The sequence below is a fragment of the Lynx rufus genome, unplaced genomic scaffold, assembly GCF_022079265.1.
Source record: "Lynx rufus isolate CCGP_SWC_20201006 ecotype Redwood Valley unplaced genomic scaffold, mLynRuf1.p SCAF_6, whole genome shotgun sequence".
Classification (NCBI taxonomy): domain Eukaryota; kingdom Metazoa; phylum Chordata; class Mammalia; order Carnivora; family Felidae; genus Lynx; species Lynx rufus.
In genome coordinates this window covers 10,111,932-10,131,354 of record NW_025814878.1, presented here as the reverse complement: position 1 = coordinate 10,131,354, position 19,423 = coordinate 10,111,932, and the positions used below count along the sequence as shown (strand labels likewise).

The 19,423-nt window shown below is 47.5% G+C and overlaps 1 protein-coding gene across 1 annotated transcript in view; it reads left to right on the top strand.

Annotated features, from left to right (window-relative positions):
* MTHFD1L (methylenetetrahydrofolate dehydrogenase (NADP+ dependent) 1 like) overlaps window positions 1–19,423 on the top strand; it is a 185,045-nt gene continuing 165,622 nt past the window's right edge. Inside the window, exons 1-7 of the mRNA XM_047102623.1 lie at window positions 1–389; window positions 6,939–7,023; window positions 8,407–8,457; window positions 8,548–8,601; window positions 11,534–11,658; window positions 13,493–13,593; window positions 15,815–15,951. Coding sequence (XP_046958579.1) covers window positions 163–389; window positions 6,939–7,023; window positions 8,407–8,457; window positions 8,548–8,601; window positions 11,534–11,658; window positions 13,493–13,593; window positions 15,815–15,951 — 780 coding nt within the window. The 5' untranslated portion in view covers window positions 1–162. The remainder of the gene's footprint in view (window positions 390–6,938; window positions 7,024–8,406; window positions 8,458–8,547; window positions 8,602–11,533; window positions 11,659–13,492; window positions 13,594–15,814; window positions 15,952–19,423) is intronic.

The following is a 19,423-nucleotide window of genomic DNA, read 5'->3' as shown; positions in this document are numbered from 1 at the left end:
CGTTACCCGCCGGCCGGTTCCCTGCCTGGCGCCCGCCCCGCCACCCTCGGGAGGAGCTACACGCCGCCGCCCGTCTGCGCGCCGCAGCCGCATCTCCGCGTGGAGGGAGACCTGCCGCCCGTCGCTCTCGCCGCCTCGCGGGTCTCGCTGCGCCCCCGCGCCATGAGGGCGCGCCTGCCGCTCTTCCTGCGCGGGCTCCGCCGCCCGCCGCGGCCCCCGGGCCCGCCGCTCCGCCTCCAAGCGCCCGGTCGCGCCAGCAGCAGCGGCCGTGGCGGCGGAGGTGGCGGCGGGGAGGGCCTGCTCGGACAGCGGCGGCTGCAGGACGCCCAGGCCGGGAACAGTCGCGGCCAGGGCAGCCGGGCGCCTTCGGCGCGGGACTCGATCGTCAGGTGAGCGTCCGGCGCTCGCCGCCGCCCCGGGGCCGGGTGGCGGCAGCTGGGGTGGGGGTGGGGGGTAGTGGGGGACGCAGGAGTTGGAGCGGCCGGAGCGCTCCGGGTTCGGCGTGGTCCTGGGGGCCTCCGCGGGGGTTTCGCTGGGCGCGGGCCCGAGAGTGCTTGGTGCTGACTCGTTAGAGGCGCCGGCGGCCGGCGGGGAGAGCGCGGGCGGGCGGCCGGGCGGGAGGTGGGGGGCCCGGGAAGGGCATCGGGCGGCGCGAGCATCCCTGGCGGGGCGGGCGCCGCTAGCCTGCGTGCCCCGCTCCACGTGCGCCACCGGGGCGGGCTCTGGTGTCGCGGCGCCCCGCGCGGCGGGGCAGGAAGGAGCGGCGCGACGGAGGGCGGGAGCCGGGAAGGGGAGGGGCGGGGCCGGGAGGGGAGGGGAGGAGGGGCGGGGCGAGGGCGGGGCCGGGAGGGGAGGAGGGGCGGGGCGAGGGCGGGGCCGGGAGTAGGTAGGGTCCCGGGCGAGAGGCGGCCTAGGCCGGGCAGCGGCCCGGCTGTGCGCGGCGCCCACGTGTGCGGAAAGCTGACCCCTTCCTGCGGGGGTGAGGCTTGCCCTGTCCCGCAACGCCGCAGCCTCCTGCGGGCGGGAAAGCGTGCTCTCTTGAGTTACGTAATAATTTCCTGGACGTGTGAACGTGGAGCGGGGCCCACCCGACAACATGCGGAATGCGGCGGAGCAGTCGGGCCAACTCGTGCCCCGCATTGCTGCACGCGTGGGCAAGGAGTCCCCAGCGCCGCTGTGTGTAGAAAGTTCTCGGCCAACCCAGAAGGGAACCGCGGGAGCGCTGGGCGGAGCCTTTCGCTGCTCCCCACCGGAGACGCCGCTTAAGTCCATCCCCCCAACTCGCACCGCTTTTCCGCCCCAGTCGTCAGCCCTCTTTGTCCCCTGAGTGGGAGAGAGCCGAGGAAGAGCCTTGACGGGCCCCTCTTGGAGAAGTGTGTTCACTGGAGCCCTAAACCTGTAGAGTGAAGCACTCGGGACAAACTTGGAGGTGGCGTGCCTCCCCGCCCCGAAGGAGGATTCTGGTTCCAGAATGCTGGTTCCAGAATGCCGTGTCACTGAGCAAGCTGTTGCACGGCCCTCCATTCGCATCCTCTTCCTTTTTCCTTCTCTCCCCCCTTCTAAAACTAATAGCCTTTACCCACTTTGTTCCCAAAGCCCTTTATGATGTGGCCGATGACGCTAAGGAGCTTTTTGTTTATCTTGTCTTCTTTCTGAATATAGGAGTTACTTAGGCTTCCTCGGGTCATTAGATTGTGACCAGTGTAACCCTGAGCTCACCTTTGTGCGTTCGGGTCTGAAGACAGTCTGGGAGGCAGGAGTCACCACCCCATCACCCTCTTATTTTCTGGGTAGCTCTTACTTGCCTCCTGAAATTTTGTTCATTTATTGTCTGTCTTCCCTACCTGGAATGAAAGCTCTGGGGTCGGGAGCCTTGTCTCTTGTCACTGCTGAGTGCCATTTATACGTTGGACACTTGTGATATGGTGGGTGAATGAATCACTTAAGATTTGGGTTCATTCATGGATTCCATTCATGACTGTTCTTTTTGTTGCCTGACCTGGAGATGAGCAGAGTGGTCAGTAGGGGGGCTGGTTCAGGATCCTGGTAGGGAAGGAACTACAGTAGGGAGAATGGGAGTCTACCTCAAAGGGTTATGGAAGGGATTGCACGAGAGAACACATCCAAAATGCACAGTCCAGGAATTGTCCTATCAAGACCTCCACAGATATTGGCTGTCAGGATTTTTTTTTTTTAACGTTTATTTGTTTTTGAGACAGAGAGAGACAGAGCATGAACGGGGGAGGGCCAGAGAGAGGGAGACACAGAATCCGAAACAGGCTCCAGGCTCTGAGCGGTCAGCACAGAGCCCGACGTGGGGCTCGAACTCACGGACCGCGAGATCATGACCTGAGCCGAAGTCGGACGCTCAACCGACTGAGCCACCCAGGCGCCCCAAAGAGACATATTTTTAATATCCCCAAAACTGGTCTTTCAGTGGATTGTGTCTGACAGTTGCTATTGGCCAGATAGATGACAGTCATCGCATAGTTGTCTTTGCCTGTACCTGTGGGGATTTGGGCCATGCGTATTGTTGCAACTTAGTTGACCTAGGTGCATCTGCTAACAAAACTTTCCTCCAAGAGATTCCCTGAGGGCTGGGAGGAAAGGAGGGAGGTGGGCCTAGCTAGAAGTCACCTAGAATAGACTTCTGGGAATCTGTGTGTGTATGTTATTTTTTTTTATTTATTTACTTCAGGGACATATACCAGAAAAGTTAACGAGTAAGCTCCCTCGAAAGCATAATCCCCAATATTTCCATCCACAAGTCATGGAAGGGCCATTTGAGGAAATAAAATGATTTCTGGTTGTTGTCTGACAACTGACCATTGACATCTGGTAGAATCAAGAAAGCCGTAGCATTAAAACTTGCAGAATGGGTGTCAGAAATTAAGTGAAAATTTCAGGGGCAAAAATGCTACGGTTTTTCACAAAATGCTGCATCACTTACACCCTTGACGGCACAGAGGGTGATACTGTGTGGGGGGGAGGGGAAAAAAAAGCAAAATGAAATTGCCGTCAAGGACTCTTGAGTCAAAAAAAGTCACTCAGACGAGTCAGATCCTGAACGCGAAGAAGTTTTAGGTATATTTCTGTTTTGTTTGCCAGTTTTCCTTTTTATGCTCATATGAGTCGGTTATGGTAAATAAAACATATCTATGTCTAAAGAAGTCTTAAAAGCCCTTTTAATATTTACAAAGTAAACACTGTGTTAAGAAAAGATTGTACCGTAGTTTAACTGGCAGCTTTTTTTTCTGCTAGTGGTTTCTCAAACAATGGGATGTCTTTCATTCTCTATCTTACACAGCAAATACCATGAAAGCTCCCAGATCAGGCCTGTGCACCCAGAGGCAACAGGCTAGTTAGTCTGCTTTACTGAAGATACCCCCAAATGTTGTGGACCTCAGTGTGCAGAGGGAGGCCGACCAGGGAAGGTAGGATGATGACCCGAGGGCGTCTGCTCACTGCTCCAGCTCTGGGTGGAAGGCGGCTGCTCCCATCTCCCAGCCAGCAAGAGGGAAAGGGGGCCAAGCTGCTGGTGTACCTCTTAGCTGCACATTCCTCGCCTCCCTCTGGCCAGTGCTCCCAGCCTGTTGGCCAGTTGTTAGGGACAGGACCCCATCGAGCTGCAGGCGAAACTGGGAAGTGTGCCCTCTAGTGTGGCTGGCTGGCCACAAGCAGCTCTCACTCAAGAGTTCTGTAAAAAGGGAAAATGGGAGAAAATATTCATAGGAAGTACCCAGTAATCCGAGCCATCATCAGTTGTAGCAATACCACTATTATAGTGAATGTATCCGCTAAATTACCAGTGCGTGGATCGATTAAACTGCTCAGTGGTGCTTTCAACCTGGGCTACTTCTCAGAATACTGACGGCTGTTTTGGAAATGTTTAACTCTTTGTGCGCTGGTCACCTCTTTCGCCTTTGAAATCAATCAATTGGCTCTGCATTTAGGGATGTACTGAAATTGATCATTTCTAGTCATGTTAGCACCTGCTGCCTGGGAGACTCGGGTGTGGACACAGCTGGCTGCAGGGGAGGCTGAGAAAAGAGGTCATTATTCTGCATCCTGGTGCACACATTATTTCACGGCCAAAGGGAGACCAGCGTGTCATTGGAGTCACTGGTGGTGGAACCGGAGCACCCGGGGGCAAGGGCACGTGGCTCCGAGGGGCCCAAACAATAGGTTCGGCCCCTCGCCGCTGACAAAATCCAAAGGCTGAGAGACAAGTGGTGGTGGAACAAGATAGGAATTTATCTCAGCGAGGCCAGCACCCAGAAGACAGCAGACTGGTGTCCCAAAGACGGTCTCCAAAGTCTGAAGATACTGAAAATGCTTCTAGTTTTATATAAGGGAGATGTGGGTCGATACAGGCAGGTGGGCCGTAAAGATCAGGTCATTGCCTGGGGGTCGGGCTGGGTGGGGTCTTGCTGGTTCAGGGCAGTCCTTATTGCTTGAGGGGGTAGTTTTGAATCCCTTCAAGGGATGCTTTTGTCTGAGTTAAGAGATAAGCTGGAATGAAGAATTTAGTCAATTAGAAAGTTGAAGGTCAAAATGGAGGAAATTGAAGTCCTTTGAGAAGTGGATACTTTAATCTACTTATTTACATTATTACAGATGATTACCACCTTCTTCAGCCATAAAGTTCTGAATTGCAGTTACGCAGGGCAGCCAGCTGGGCTGGACAGTCACGCATTCCTTCCAGCTGGAAGTTGACAAGGCAGCTTTCCTCACAGGAGTGAGAGAATCTCTGATCAGAAACATGTATGCTGCTTTTTAGGTTTTTTGAGCCTAGTGACTCCTTTCGTGCTCACTTTGTCACTGTACAAATAAGGAGTAACCTCAAAGAATGAAACGTTGGGGCGCCTGGGTGGCGCAGTCGGTTAAGCCTCCGACTTCAGCTCAGGTCACGATCTCGCGGTCCGCGAGTTCGAGCCCCGCGTCGGGCTCCGGGCTGATGGCTCGGAGCCTGGAGCCTGCTTCCGATTCTGTGTCTCCCTCTCTCTCTGCCCCTCCCCCGTTCATGCTGTGTCTCTCTCGGTCTCAAAAATAAATAAACGTTAAAAAAAAATTAAAAAAAAAAAAGAATGAAACGTTACCTACAACAAGACGGGGAGAATTAGCCGTATGAGCTTAGGTGGTGACAGGTGTGTGCTTCTCCAGGTGTTTGATGCCTTCACTTACCGAGGGATGGTCAAGGCTATGAACTGGGAAAACTGTTGCCGTCGGAATGTGTGTTTTTTTAGTGCTCGAGGGTAGCTTTGAGTCACAGAAAGAGACCGTACGATTAGGCGAACAAAGGTCTCCACACAGGAGGTTCCTGGAGTTTGTCAGAGACACAGTAAACGTCGCGATGGGTCACGGGAGGCCTGCATCCCGACGTGTGGCTGTTTCCCCTTTAACAGTACCTCAGAGCCCCCCCCCCCTCCCCCAGGGCCCTTGTTGAAGATGCACATTCCTGGGCCTCACCCCAGCCCTTTTTGAATCCGGCTTTCCGGGATGAGACACAGAAACCTTTCTTTTTACCAAGCTTCCCAGATGATCCTCGCGCACACTGCCAAAACCACTGGGGACCCCCTTTTCAGTGCCTTTAGGAACCAGGCAGGAGTAAGGACCCAACGTGGCCCCAATTAGCAGTCCTGAGAGCAGTTCCCGCCAGTAGACACATTCGTTTCTTCTGAAAACTGGAGGAAGCGGACGGATGCCTTTTTGCAGTGCCTCGGCCATTCGGTGCAGCCGGAGTCTGGCCGGAACGTCCCCCTGCATTTTTTGGAAGCTGTTAGGTGCATGTAAGACCCCGTCAGAGACAGAAAACAAAACTTAAAGATGGTCTTTTTTTTTTGCTAATATTTATTTTGAGAGAGAGCACAGGCAGGGGAGAAGCAGAGAGAGAGAGAGAAACCCAGGCAGGCTCTGCACCACCAGCACGGAGCCCGGACGCGGGGCTCAAACCCACGAACCGTGAGATCCTCACCTGAGCTGAAATCAAGAGTCGGACGTTCAAACCCGACTGAGCCACCCAGGTGCCCCAAGATGGTCTTAACAAGGGGCTTGGGTACTGCTTTGGCTGAGCCTTTTGTCTGTTACTGTGAGAGGGAAAAAGCCAACTTCACACGCAAGTGAGGACCATTTCACAGCAGTGGTGGCGAAATCGCTCATCCCGGAGACCGCAGAGGGACTATGTGACTTGCACCACATTATCTAGGTCTGCCCCGCGCGCACCCCTTTCCCTGGGCCCAGGAGTCACCTACCGGGACTTTTAGGAAGTCCAAATGCAGACTTGGATGGCGGGAGCCCAGAGGACTGGAGACACTCTCTCCCTAAGAGGCCTTGGGAGAATATCAAATTCTGATGGGTCCCTACTGTTGGTGCTCCCCTCCCTCCTCCCCCCCCACTTCCCTTTTCTTACCCCTCCCTTCCTCCTTCCCCTCTGTTCTCTTCCCCACCCACTCCCTTCACATTTCTTGAAATTCTGGGACCCGGGATTTATCCTGACGCACCACTTTTCTGACCGCAAGCCTCTTCCCCAGTCTCTGCTACCTTCCCCCACCGATGTTTGAGGTCCCCAGGGGTGGGGGGAACCCCTGGGGATGGATGTGGGTGGAGGAAGGGGATTATTTAAAAAAAAAAAACGCGAAATTTGTATTACAGTAAACTTGGAAAACACCAGAGAAAAAGTCACCCCTAGAAAATAATTGCTAACATTTTACGTGGCACGCGTCTGCGCGTCTTTAAACTCAGATGGTCCCGGTTTGTTTCGTGCGCGCTTCAACATTGTTACCCTGCCCCGCCTGGCCACGCTTCCCGCGGGTGGAGCGCACCCTTATGTTGTCTGTTTTCACTTACAGTAACGAACTTTCGAGGAAAGTGTGTTGTATCCGTCCTTTCTAGCCATTAACAAAGACGTGACTGCGTGCTGTCTCTCTTTCTCAATGTAGAGAAGTCATTCAGAATTCGAAAGAGGTTCTGAGTTTATTGCAAGAAAAAAACCCTGCCTTTAAGCCGGTGCTGGCTATTATACAGGTAAGCTGGGAGTGTGGTTCAGTCCTACTGGTTTAGGATGCCTTTCGATGTAGAAGATAATTGTGTAGAGAAGACCAGGGCCATTTTCCGGTCACCTGAGTCCCGTTTGGGCGGGAAGAGAGGGCACGGCTGGAAACGCTGTCATTTCCCTCTTCCTTTGGTCGTTTTGTTTCTACCTGGTTACTGGCTGCTTACCGCTCTGCTTGAGTGCGTCTTTTGTGAGTCTTTCTCCTCTGGGTGTGGGGAGCTTTCAGAGGTTAGGAGCTAGGCACACACATGAGTTGTATTCCATAGATGTATTGTCGTCCGTGTGTGCTCATAAGCGCTTATCAGATACGATTTGAAAATGAAGGGGAAACATTCCCCTTTGTTTCTGTGGCAGACAGATGCGTGACGGGGCATGGCGTGTAGTAATCTTACTAAATCCGGCGAAGCCTGCCGTACGTTTGAAGGGCCAGACGTCAGCGCGTGCCAGAAGGACTTTGCATTCATGTACATCTCCTGGCTGCGGCCCCTTCGTGCCCGACTACGGTTGGCACTGTTTGCCATCCTTCTTGGCACCCCCGCGGGGTGACAGGTGCAGGGAAGCGATGAGGCGAGCCAAGCCCGTAAGCTAACACAACACAGCAGTTGGGCCTCCGCCGTCGTTTCTGGCACGCGCTTAATGTGTCAGAACGTCAGCGTCTAGGGCCACGAGCGCTGTGATTTTCAACACTCTGGAGCTGTGCTCGAGTCACTCGCATTCTGTGTGGTCTGCCTCCACATGCCCTACAAAGAGAGGCAGGCGAGAAGGGTAGAGAGAAGAGTGACTGAGGCCTGGGCCTCCTGGGATTGTGCTTGCTGATCACTCTCCGGCTACGGGCAGTCCTCTCAATCCCCGTCTTTGATGTCCTCATTTAGAAAGAGGTGCTGGCTGTGTGGCTCCGTGTGCCTTAGCAGGGCTATTCTTTTTTATCTTTTTAATGTTTATTTTTGAGAGAGAGACAGAGCACGAACGGGGGAGAGGCAGAGAGAGAGGGAGACACAGAATCCGAAGCAGGCTCCAGGCCCTGAGCCATCAGCACAGAGCCCGATGCGGGGCTCGAACTCACAAACCGCGAGATCATGACCCGAGCTGAAGTCGGATGTTTAACCGACTGAGCCACCCAGGCGCCCTAAGAGGGCTATTATTTTTTAAAAGTAACAGAATTTGAAAGTTGTGAAATACATATGTGAATAAATACCAGCTTTAGTCTTCTTTTGTGAGCTATAGGATTCTGTATTTCCTTCTCTTTCTAATTAATTGGGCAATATAGTCACAAAATTCGTCTCTGCGTTACGTCTTGTGCTTTTTCAAGACATTTGTGTTGTCATTACATTGTCATTCTTGCTCCCTTTCCTAAGGCAGGTGATGATAACTTGATGCAGGAGATCAACCAGAATCTGGCGGAGGAGGTGAGGATTGTTGAATTCCACAAATTCGTCATAGTTTTTTGATAGCACATTCTCTTACCGTGGCAGAATAACCTTGTGTTCCCTTTGCAGGCTGGTCTGAACATCACTCACATCTGCCTTCCTCCAGATAGCAGCGAAGATGAGGTAAGTACCACGGGCCCCCGAACGCTCCGGTCGCTTTCCTCTTCGGATCTCCTACTCCTGTTGACGTCTCTCAGCAGTGCTTGAACAGATCAGCCTATTCTCGCGGCTGAACCTGGAGAGGGAAGATCGCTTTTCCCTCTAGCGTAAATGCTCGTTCGCCTGTTGTCCTTCAGTAGATGTTTCTGTGGAAGACTTGGTCTATGACTCGGTGACTTTGGTTGTGTTTCTTTGGCTGCCGCAGTAGCGGCCAGTGGAAATGGTCTGGGTGTCGGCGGCTGGAGGACTAGTTCAGGTTTTTCCCTGTCCTGACTGGTTGTTTGCCCTTGGCCGTTCCTTTGGCTTCTCTGGGTCACAGCTGGCTTATCGATAAACTAAAGGAATAGGATGAAATCCTCTTCAGCGTCCTTTCCAGGCGAATGTTCTGGGAGTAACAGCCTCTGCAAGGGTCATCTCAAGCCTGGGAGAAGCAGCCACCCCCATAAGTAGTGGTGAGGAAACTAGACCATGCTCGCGTTTGGTCCTTCTGTGGCTAGCTTTTCTTCAGCCCAGCTATGGCAGGGAAGCTTGGGTTTGACCGCCAGCGCTGGAAAACTTCAAATAACAGAATATGAAGTAACACAGAAGTTTATTTTTCTCATACGTAAGTCAGGTTGAGAAGCAGGATGCTGTGGTGACATCACGAGGGCACCAGAAACTTAGGCTCCTTCTCTCTTGCTGCTGTATTGTTTGGGGATCCAAGATAGCGGATTCAGCTCTCCATATCACATCCACGTTCTAGCCAGGGTCCAATGAACCCAGACTTAGTAAGGAGACCCATAATTCAAAAGGATTATTGCAATAGGGATAACGAGTCAGAGAATGTTTTACCCTGTAGCCAGCCTTTTCTCAAAAGGGGTTGTCCGCTAATCCAGCTGAGGGTGGGCCAATGGTTAGCAGCCTGGGGGAAGGAGGGAAATTTCCCCAAGTTTGATTAACAAGCATTTTGTTCAGATTGAGCTGTGGGGGGCAAGTAGTTCACCTAATCATTTATGAGACATGAATGGGAATTTGTAGGCTCTGTATTTGGTTCTTTGCAGTACACAGAGGTTGGGGGTATTTCTTAACCTTCCCTGTTTTCTCTGATCACAAGGCTCAATTCAACAACTTATTGTCACCAGCAAGGAAGAGGAAGGATAAGGACCAAAGACAGGCAGGCCCTCAGTCTCTTCCCTTCAGGGACGGTTCCTAAAAGTCACAGTTCTGCTTCTATGCCATTGACATGAACCTGATTGCTTGGCCACGAAGCAAGGAAGGCTGGGAAAGGTAGTCTTTACACCAGATGGCCTTAGACCATTTATTAGAACAGCTAAACGTCAAGAGTTTATTACTAAGGGAGAAAGGAAACCATATCTGGGGCAGATGGTTTCTGCCACACTTACCATTATAATATATTAGAAATACTGACACGTGTCATACCAGTGTTAACAAATGCAGAGAAATTTGTGTCCCTTTGAGAGACACCCATTGTCTGTATTTTTTCAGGTTCCTTGCCACTGGTGTTGATAGCCCTTGATTTCGTGTGTGTGTGTGTGTGTGTGTGTGTGTAATTCCTTGACTTATTTTTTGACAAAGATTTTTCCTTGTCAAAAATGTGAATGTGAATTTGCGTGGTGGTGGCGTTATGTTGGAAAAGAGTAAGGGTCTTAATTTGTGAGTTAAGATCTCGTTGTTGCTTCTGCCACCTTCTAGTTACAGGTAACAATAGACTGCCCACTTCATTCTGGGCTGCCCATTGACGTCACTCCCTCTGGCCACACCCCCAGCCCGCCATCTCTCCGTTGGCCCCTTACCTTATCTGCTTTACTTTTCTTCACGTCATTTACCACTTCCAGAGATGATACTAGTTTTTGGTTTTGCCCCTGTCTTCCCCGTTAGACTATAAGCTCCGTGAGGACAGGTGTTTTGTTCCCAACTGTGTTTCCGGTCTTAGAACTGGTATAGTTGTAGGTGCTCAAAACAGTCAACATCTGTTGAATGAATGAAAGATAAGTGAATAACTGAAACAAAATTTTCCTTCTCGTTGTTGTAGATCAAATAGCTTTGTCCTCTCTTACCAGGTGGACATACCACGGTGACTTTTTGCTAGACAGTGAAACGGAAGTGGTAAACCAGTACTCCTCCCAGTGAGACCCCTATCAATGGGCTGGTATCTCTTTTTCTTACGAACAAATAATATTGTGAAATGCAATGCATCAGAATGTTCTCTCCTGGCATAAAATAAACAGAGAGGACAGAGCGTTGCTTATTAAAAGACCTACCTAGCCACTCGTTAGCTTTTACATCACCTTCCCAAACTGTACTTTGGTCTTTTTCGTAAATAGTGAGTTTCCTATAAAAGGGAGATTTCTCTGCTTAGCCTATGCATTGACCATAAGGCTTTGGAAATGCTTTCTGTGTGCCATTCAGGTCCAGAGAACCTGAGGGCCTCAGTGATGGCTTCTTGGGTGTGACAGTAGGGAAGCTTTTGTTGAACACATTGTGTTTGAAGTACAGGCTTGTCCGGGCCAGTTTGGAATGCCTGAAACTCTTGCTTCCTGGTCTCCCTGAAGGTTGGCAGTGTGTTTGGCTTAAGTATAGTTGTGGACAGGGAATTATCTTTTGCCTATCTAAATGTTGTGAACTGTCGAGCTTTGGTTTGGTTTTATTTTGTTCTGTTCTGCCAGGAAGTAGCACAATAAGGGAGACTGAGAAGTCACTAAAATGCAGGCATGCTTCCTTTGAGCTTTTATAAACATGGAAGAAAGAGAAACTAGATGTGATTCATTCTGCTTTACATCAAGTCTTCAACAAGGACTGAAAAAGGAACTACAACAGATGCATTTTTATGAATCAGTTCTTTTGTTGGCTCTTATTTTCGTAAAATTGATTTTAGGGTGTTTTTCTTCCTCTGTAGATTATAGATGAAATCTTGAAGATTAATGAAGACACCCGAGTACATGGCCTTGCCCTTCAGATCTCCGAGAACTCATTTAGCAACAAAGTCCTCAATGCCTTGAAACCAGAAAAGGATGTGGATGGGTGAGAAAATAGAAAAGAAAGCAATCAACTCTTACTGCTAAGCGAGTTTTTCTACTGAGATTTTTCTTTTTCTTTTAGTTCCACGGTTTCAACTATGTCAGTAATTAAGAGGTGCAAGAAATCCTTTAACTATTTCAGGGATTTGAGGGCTTTCTAAATTCCGTATAAGAAAGTTACACGTTTTCGGGACACCTGGGTGGCTCAGTCAGTTAAGTGTCTGACTTCAGCTCAGGTCATGATCTCGCGGTTCGTGGGTTTGAGCCTCCCATCGGGCTCTGTGCTGACAGCTTAGAGCCTGGAGCCTGCTTCTGATTCTTGTCTCCCTCTCTCTCTTTCCCTCACCTGCTCACTCTCTCTCTCTCTCTCTCTCTCTCTCAAAAATAAATAAACATTAAAAAAAAAAAGTTACAGATTTTAGAAAATGCACATGTCCTTTTGTAGTGCTTGGGTGCCATTCTGGAAATAACGTCCTTAACACCATCATATTCATTTGGTAATTTCCTGCCTGACTTACAGAGTCCTTGGCCAGCCTTGTCTTCTAATGAGCTTTTCCTTGATAATTCTGCCAGACCAAAGAAACAACCCAGCGTCCTGAGTCACCAGCAGGACCATATTCTCAGCCCCAGGTCATTTGAGAAAAGCAACACAAGCACTTTTATTCAGAACACAAGGTTTTACTTGAAATTAGAGAGGAAAACTACAAGTAGGTGGTGCACTAATATTTGTCTTTGACTCATGTCCTGGCGTGACATCAGCTTCAGGAGACAAGGAATACCACCCATTCATGTGGGTCATCAGGACTGAGTCTTGGGGAATGAAAAGCTCATTTACCTATGTGGAAATAGGAAGTGTTTTGTACCCTGGCCAAAAAGAACATAATATATTCAGTGTTATGAAGTTGTAAGCAAATGAAAAGTTAGATTCCCAATCCAGCTGACTTAAGGGAGCTGGATTGAGAGGCTCCCGCCTCGCCGACACACCGAGGCCTTTTCCGTTACTCCGGCCTCTGTGGGCACTCAGTCTGAGGATAGACCCAAACACAGGTTGCAAAGCTGTCCTGAAAATCTCTGACCCCGTATTAGACTAACTAGAAGGGAGAAGAAGCCCTAATCAATTCGAATACATCCAGGACCTAAAGATATCGAAGTGTCATTTCAAATCTTTCCTTAAAAAGAAGAGAATTATGGGAACTTTTCTAAATGTCTCTTTCGTTACTAGCCTTTAGTGAGACCGTTGGTTTCGGCTAGATAGTTACGGACTAGCTAGTCCTGGATTTGAATGAGGAAGAGCACAAAAGCCATTGAAGGTACCTGGTCACTCATTTTTCCCTCGACTTCTCAAGGAGATAAATACTGATGCTAAATGGGGATTGTGAATCCAAGTCTTGCTACGTTACCCCAGGGTTCTGGGATTGGTCCTGGATTTTAATACTGATTGAGGTATACATTTCTTCAGGGGGAAAGTGGGCTCAACTATATGACCCTGGTATGCACACTTTAGAGCAGATTCCACGTAGCGTATTGGACAGAGCTCCCTGGAGTTGTGCACAGCGAGGCCCTGCATGGCCTTACGCTGTGGTCCTGCGATCCAGGCAGAACCAGAATTCCCAAGGTCGTCCCCAACCCACAGGGACCACTTCAGAGTTTCCTGAGGGACTGTGCTAAGAAGCCAGTGGTCTTTATTCCTGCCCACTCTTTATTTCGACTTAATGATTTAATATAGCCTGTCTATGAAACGTTGACTCGGATGTTATTTGGGATTAATACATGTGAGTTACAGATCAGTAAGTTTTGACCAAGTTTTGACTTCCAACTTCCCTTATTTTCAAATTCAGAGTAACAGATGTAAACCTGGGGAGGCTGGTCCGCGGGGACGCCCACGAGTGTTACGTCTCACCTGTGGCCAGAGCTGTAGTTGAACTTCTTGAAAAGTCAGGTATGGTTGCTCCTTCAGAAATGCCACTATTTCCTACGTATTGGTACTGACTTGATTTTTTAATAAGCATTTGTTTCCGGAAGATTTTAATTGAAACATGGAAGTGATGTTCAATGTCAGCCCTTTTTCTCATCTTTTGGGAGCTATAAATGAGCGTGACAAATTTTTCTAACAAGATTAACTGTATTACAGTTTTATTTTTTTTTTTTTTATTTTTTCAACATTTATTTATTTTTGGGACAGAGAGAGACAGAGCATGAACGGGGGAGGGGCAGAGAGAGAGGGAGACACAGAATCGGAAACAGGCTCCAGGCTCCGAGCCATCAGCCCAGAGCCCGACGCGGGGCTCGAACTCACGGACCGCGAGATCGTGACCTGGCTGAAGTCAGACGCTTAACCGACTGCACCACCCAGGCGCCCCTGTATTACAGTTTTAAAGAGAAACAGGTCAAGATGGGCGGCCTACTTGTGAACAGGTGTTCAGCTTGTCTCATGGAACAGAGTAACCACAATGAAAACTGTTCCAAGTGTCAGCTTCTCAAATCTGTCAGTGTATAGACTTAAATAAGACTTTTGTTTAATATTTAAACGAGGAAGCTGTCAGGTATAGTTCAGGGTATGGAAACCGTGATTGGGATTCATCAGTGAGCAATATCTCTTTTCAGTAATCAGTATTCAATTTCCATCATTCTCCCCTTGACCTTGCTTTTCTATGTCAGTAATGTAGAGGCGAATAATTTCTTTTTCTTGGTTATCAGATTTAATGAGTAAATTATTACTGTGTGTTTCATATACTTAAGGACTCTCTAGCTGACTATATAAAAATTTAACTAAATTTTTCTTGATTCCAGCTTGGGTGAAAAAGAGGAAGATGTCCCTTCTCCACATCCAAACATGCAACAATCAAACAAAAATTCCAAAATATTTAATATCCCAAATGTATAAAGAACTTATACAACTCAGTACCCAATAATAATAATAATAATTGATTAAAACATTAAAAATGTCGGAGTAGACATTTTTCCAAAGAAGACATACAGATGGCCAACAGACACATGAAAAAGTGCTCAATATCATGGATCATCAGGGAAATGCTAATAAAAACCACAATGAGATATCACCTCCCACCAATCAAAATGGCTAGACTCAAAAACAAAAGAAACAACAAGTATTGGTGAGGATGTGGAGAAAAAGGAACCCTCATGCGCTATTGGTGGGAATACAAATTGGTATCGCCACCGTGGAAAACAATATGGCGGTTCCTCAAAAAATTAAGAGAAATACCACATGATCTAGTAATTCTATATGGGTATTTACCCAAAGAAAGTGAAAACGCTAATGCACAAAGATACACGCACCCCTATATTTATTGCAACATTATTGACAGTAGCCAAGATATGGAGGCAATCTAAGTGTTCACTGGTAGATGAGTGGGTAGAGAAGATACGGTATACATATGCAACGGAATATTACTCAGCCGTAAACAAGAATGAGATTTTGCCGTTTGTGATAACATGGATGGACCTAGAGGGTATTATGCTAAATGAAGTAAGTCAGAGAAAGACAAATATCATATGATTTCACTGATTTGTGGTATCTAGAAAAAACAAAAAAAGCAGCAGCAGACCCATAGACCCAGAACAAACTGGTAGCTGCCATGGGTAGGAGGGGGCAAAATGGGTGAAAGGGAGTGGGAGGAACAGGCTTCTAGTTATGGAATGAATAAGTCACAGGAATAAAAGGAACAGCATAGGAATATAGTCAGTGGTATTGAAATACCGGTGTATTGTGACAGATGGCTGCTACACTTAATGGTGAGCGTAGAATGACATATAGTCACGTCACTATGTTGTATACCTAAAACTAATATAACACTGTGTGTCAACTATACTTCAATTTAAAAAAAAAAAACCCTCCAAAGTATACACCAAAGTTCTATTAGAAGGTTAACTTTTGATATATACCTTTAAGACAAGTAGCCATTAAGCTGAGGTAACCCACGTAGACCCTGTTTTTCCATCCTGTGACTTATCAGGATGACGATTCTCTGTCACTCTACCATAAAATTCACAAAGAGTAAATTATGACTGATAGGCATTGTAGGCTGCAGCTTGACGGAGATGGCCAAGTTTTAAAGGGTTCTTTTTCCTTCCACTAAAGCTGCGTGGGAGGAGGACTCTGAAGTTTTGATCATAATACTGGATTTCCATTTGGTGGGCAGGTGTCAACTTGGATGGAAAAAAGGTCTTGGTAATAGGAGCCCATGGGTCTTTGGAAGCCGCCCTGCAATGCCTGTTCCAGAGAAGAGGGTCCATGACAATGAGCTCCCAGTGGAAAACACCTCAGCTTCAAAGCAAGGTGAGCATCTTTCGTGTGGGAAACAGAATTTTAAATGCTTCTACCAGGAAAGGGAAAGAACTAGAAATGTATGGCATAGCACTTAGCATAAGAAGCTAGAGAAAGAACAGAAAATCTCCAAGGATGAAAACAGTGAAGAGCAGAAGGTAATGAAATAGAAAAGCAATGTATGTGAGAGGTTACCAGCTGAGCCAGAAGTCAGTCCTCGGAAGAGTCTAGTAAAATGGAAACACCACAAGCCAAAATAATGGAAACAAAAAGAGAACACCAGCAATGTTAGAAAACAAAGGGACATAACCGCAGAAGAAAAATGATTTTCTAAAAAGGAAGCTATGAACAAGTTTATACTGGTAAATTTGAAAATGTGCATGAAATGAGAACTTCTAAAAAATGTAGCTTACGGGGGCACCTGGGTGGCTCAGTCGGTTAAGCGTCCGACTTCAGCTTGGGTCATGATCTCGTGATTCATGAGTTCGGGCCCCGCGTCAGGCTCTGTGCTGACAGCTCAGGGCCTGGAGCCTTGCTTCGGATTCTGTGTCTCCCTCTCTCTCTGCCCCTCCGCCGCTCACGCTCTGTCTCTCTCTCTCTCTCTCAAAAATAAATAAACATTAAAAAAATTTTTTTTGAAAATGTAGCTTACAAAATGAATTTAAGTTAAATCAGTTAGACTTACATATATTAAAGACATTGAATCAGTCTACCCACCAAACATGCAAACAAAACAGGTGATCGGTAGTGTTACAAATGAGTTCTACTGCCATCAAAGAACAGATCATAATCTTTTTTGCATAGAGTAAAAAAAGAACACTTCCTAACCCCTTTTATGACAAGGACATAAATAAACAAGGACAGGATGCTCAAGGACAATTATGGGCCAATTTGATCTGTGAACATAGTTAAAAGAATCATCATCAAAATGTTAACAACTGAATCCAACACCAGGTTAGGGTTCTCATAGGATTGCAAGCGTAGTTTAATATCAGAAAAATCCATTAAAATCTATGAACATAATTTACCATATTATCAGATTAAAAACTATACTGTCGCCATAGTAGATACAGAAAAGTCATTTGGTAAAATCTAGTCTCCATTATGATTTTTTTCCTAAAAAAACCTTTTAGTCTAGGAAGCTAAAGGAATTCTTTAACCCCATAAAATACCTGAAAAGTTAGAGCAAATAGATTTAATGGTGATATTAGAAACGTTCCTTTAGAAATAGGAAAGATATAAGGGTGCCTGTTCTCAGCACTCCTACTCAGCACCATATGAGAATTACTAGACAGTGCCTTGATATGAAGAAAGGAAGAATTTATAATGATTGGAAAGGAAGACACCAGACTGTCCTAGATCCTAGATGGTAGGATTACCTACATAAAAAGCCCAAAAGAATCTATAAGAAAACATGAGAATGAAAAAGAGTCCGCTTGGGTTTCTGGGTATGAGATCAACATGCAAAAAACCAATTGCATTTCTACCCAGCACACCCATAGTTAAAAAAATGAATTTCTTTAAAAAATATCTATTTTGAGAGGGCGCACCTGTGCTCAAGCACGGGAGGAACAAAGACAGGGAGAGAGAATCCCAAGCAGGCTCCATGCTGTCAGCGCAGAGCCCTATGTGGGGCTCCATCTCCCAAACTATGAGATCGTGACCTGCGCTTGGAATCAAGAGTGGGATGCTAAACCGACTGAGACACCCAGGCGCCCGCCTTGTACCATTCTTTTACATTTTCATGGCTGAAACGGTTAATAAAGTTCATAATTTCAAAATGACCCTAAATCTAACAAATTTCAAGCAAAATGAAGTTACATTAAAAGCGTATTGGGGCGCCTGGGTGGCTCAGTCGGTTAAGCGGCCGACTTCAGCTCAGGTCATGATCTCGTGGTCCGTGAGTTCGAGCCCCGCGTCGGGCTCTGTGCTGACAGCTCAGAGCCTGGAGCCTGTTTCGGATTCTGTGTCTCCCTCTCTCTAACCCTCCCCTGTTCATGCTGTGTCTCTCTGTCTCAAAAATAATAAAACATTAAAAAAAAAAAAATTACAAAAAAAAATAGTAAAAAAAAAAAAAAGCGTATTAAGTACAGGGGCGCCTGGATGGCTAAGCCAGTCAAGCGTCCAACTCTTGGTTTCAGTTCAAGTCATGATCTCACAGTTCGTCACGATCTCACAGTTCGTTAGATCGAGCCCCACGTTAGGCTCTTGTGCCGACAGCTCAGAGCCTGCTTGGGATTCTCTCTCTCCCTCTCTCTCCACCCGTACCCCACTCCCCCTCTCTCTCTCTCTCTCAAAAATCTTTTTTTTTTTTTAAGTGTATTAGGTACAATAAAGTACCGCGGAACAACATCAAAAACACATGTTCCTCATGTTGCCGCAGGAGAACAGAAAGGAGCAGGTTGTGGTGCTGCCCAGGGAAGGCAGGTGTCTCCACCTAGAAGGGTATATTTGAGTGGCAGGTGGATCTAATATATTTTAAGACAGCTGGGAAACGTCTTGCCATTGAGCTCAAACCCACGTGCCTTTTTAGTGGTCACCACACGGTGGCAGCCTACTCAAGAAAATTCAAGGGCAAGGTTGTGCAACGCAGAGCCTAGAATTTTTGATCTGGAAGCTTAGTGAAAGAGGAAAACAAACCCTGCTCTGAACTGAACAGCTGTGGTGAAAAAGAGAAAAATACCTTCACTGGCAACTGAATGTTTTCACAGCTGTCACAGAGACTTTGCTAGTTGTATCTGTGTTTTTGTAAAACAGAGACATCTTTCAAAGTACTTTTTTTTATTATGGAAATAAATCACCTTGACTCTTCTTTGGGACAAATCTCATTTTAACTTTGAGAACGATTAAGTGGCTTTACTCTCTAGAGATTCTAGAAATTGGGTAACTTTCCTGTTTTCAGATACCCAAGAAGGTTCTCTTAGAAGTTCACGTTGCACACACATTCTGTTTCCTGAGGCCTCGGTATTTGTAACCGCACCACCGTGGATCATAGAGACTGTAGACTTTCTCTTTATTGCTTCATCTGTTTTTGTTTTTGTTTTTTAAGGTTTATTTTTGAGAGAGAGAGAGAGAGAGGCAGACTGCAAGCGAGAGACGGGCAGAGAGAGAGAGGGAGACACAGAATCCAATGCAGGCTCCAGGCTCTACCCGGAGCCCGACGCGGGGCTCGAACTCACTGCGAGATCATGACCTGAGCCGAAGTCGGGCGCTTAACTGACTGAGCCACCCGGGCGCCCGATTGCTTCATCTTTGTAGCCAAAAATATGGAAAGGAATTTTCAGGGCTCCTCATACTCTTTGTCTGCGAAATGCATTTGGTCTCTGGAATTTGGCCCCCCTCTACCTGGCGTACTTACTTCCTGTCCCACCAGGAGGTAGAGCCTTTACCTTTCCATTTTTCATGCCAGCAGCCAGCACTTCAATACCAGCTACCTCCCCACTGATATGCCTCCACACTTCTGCCCGACATTTGACTTTTCCCT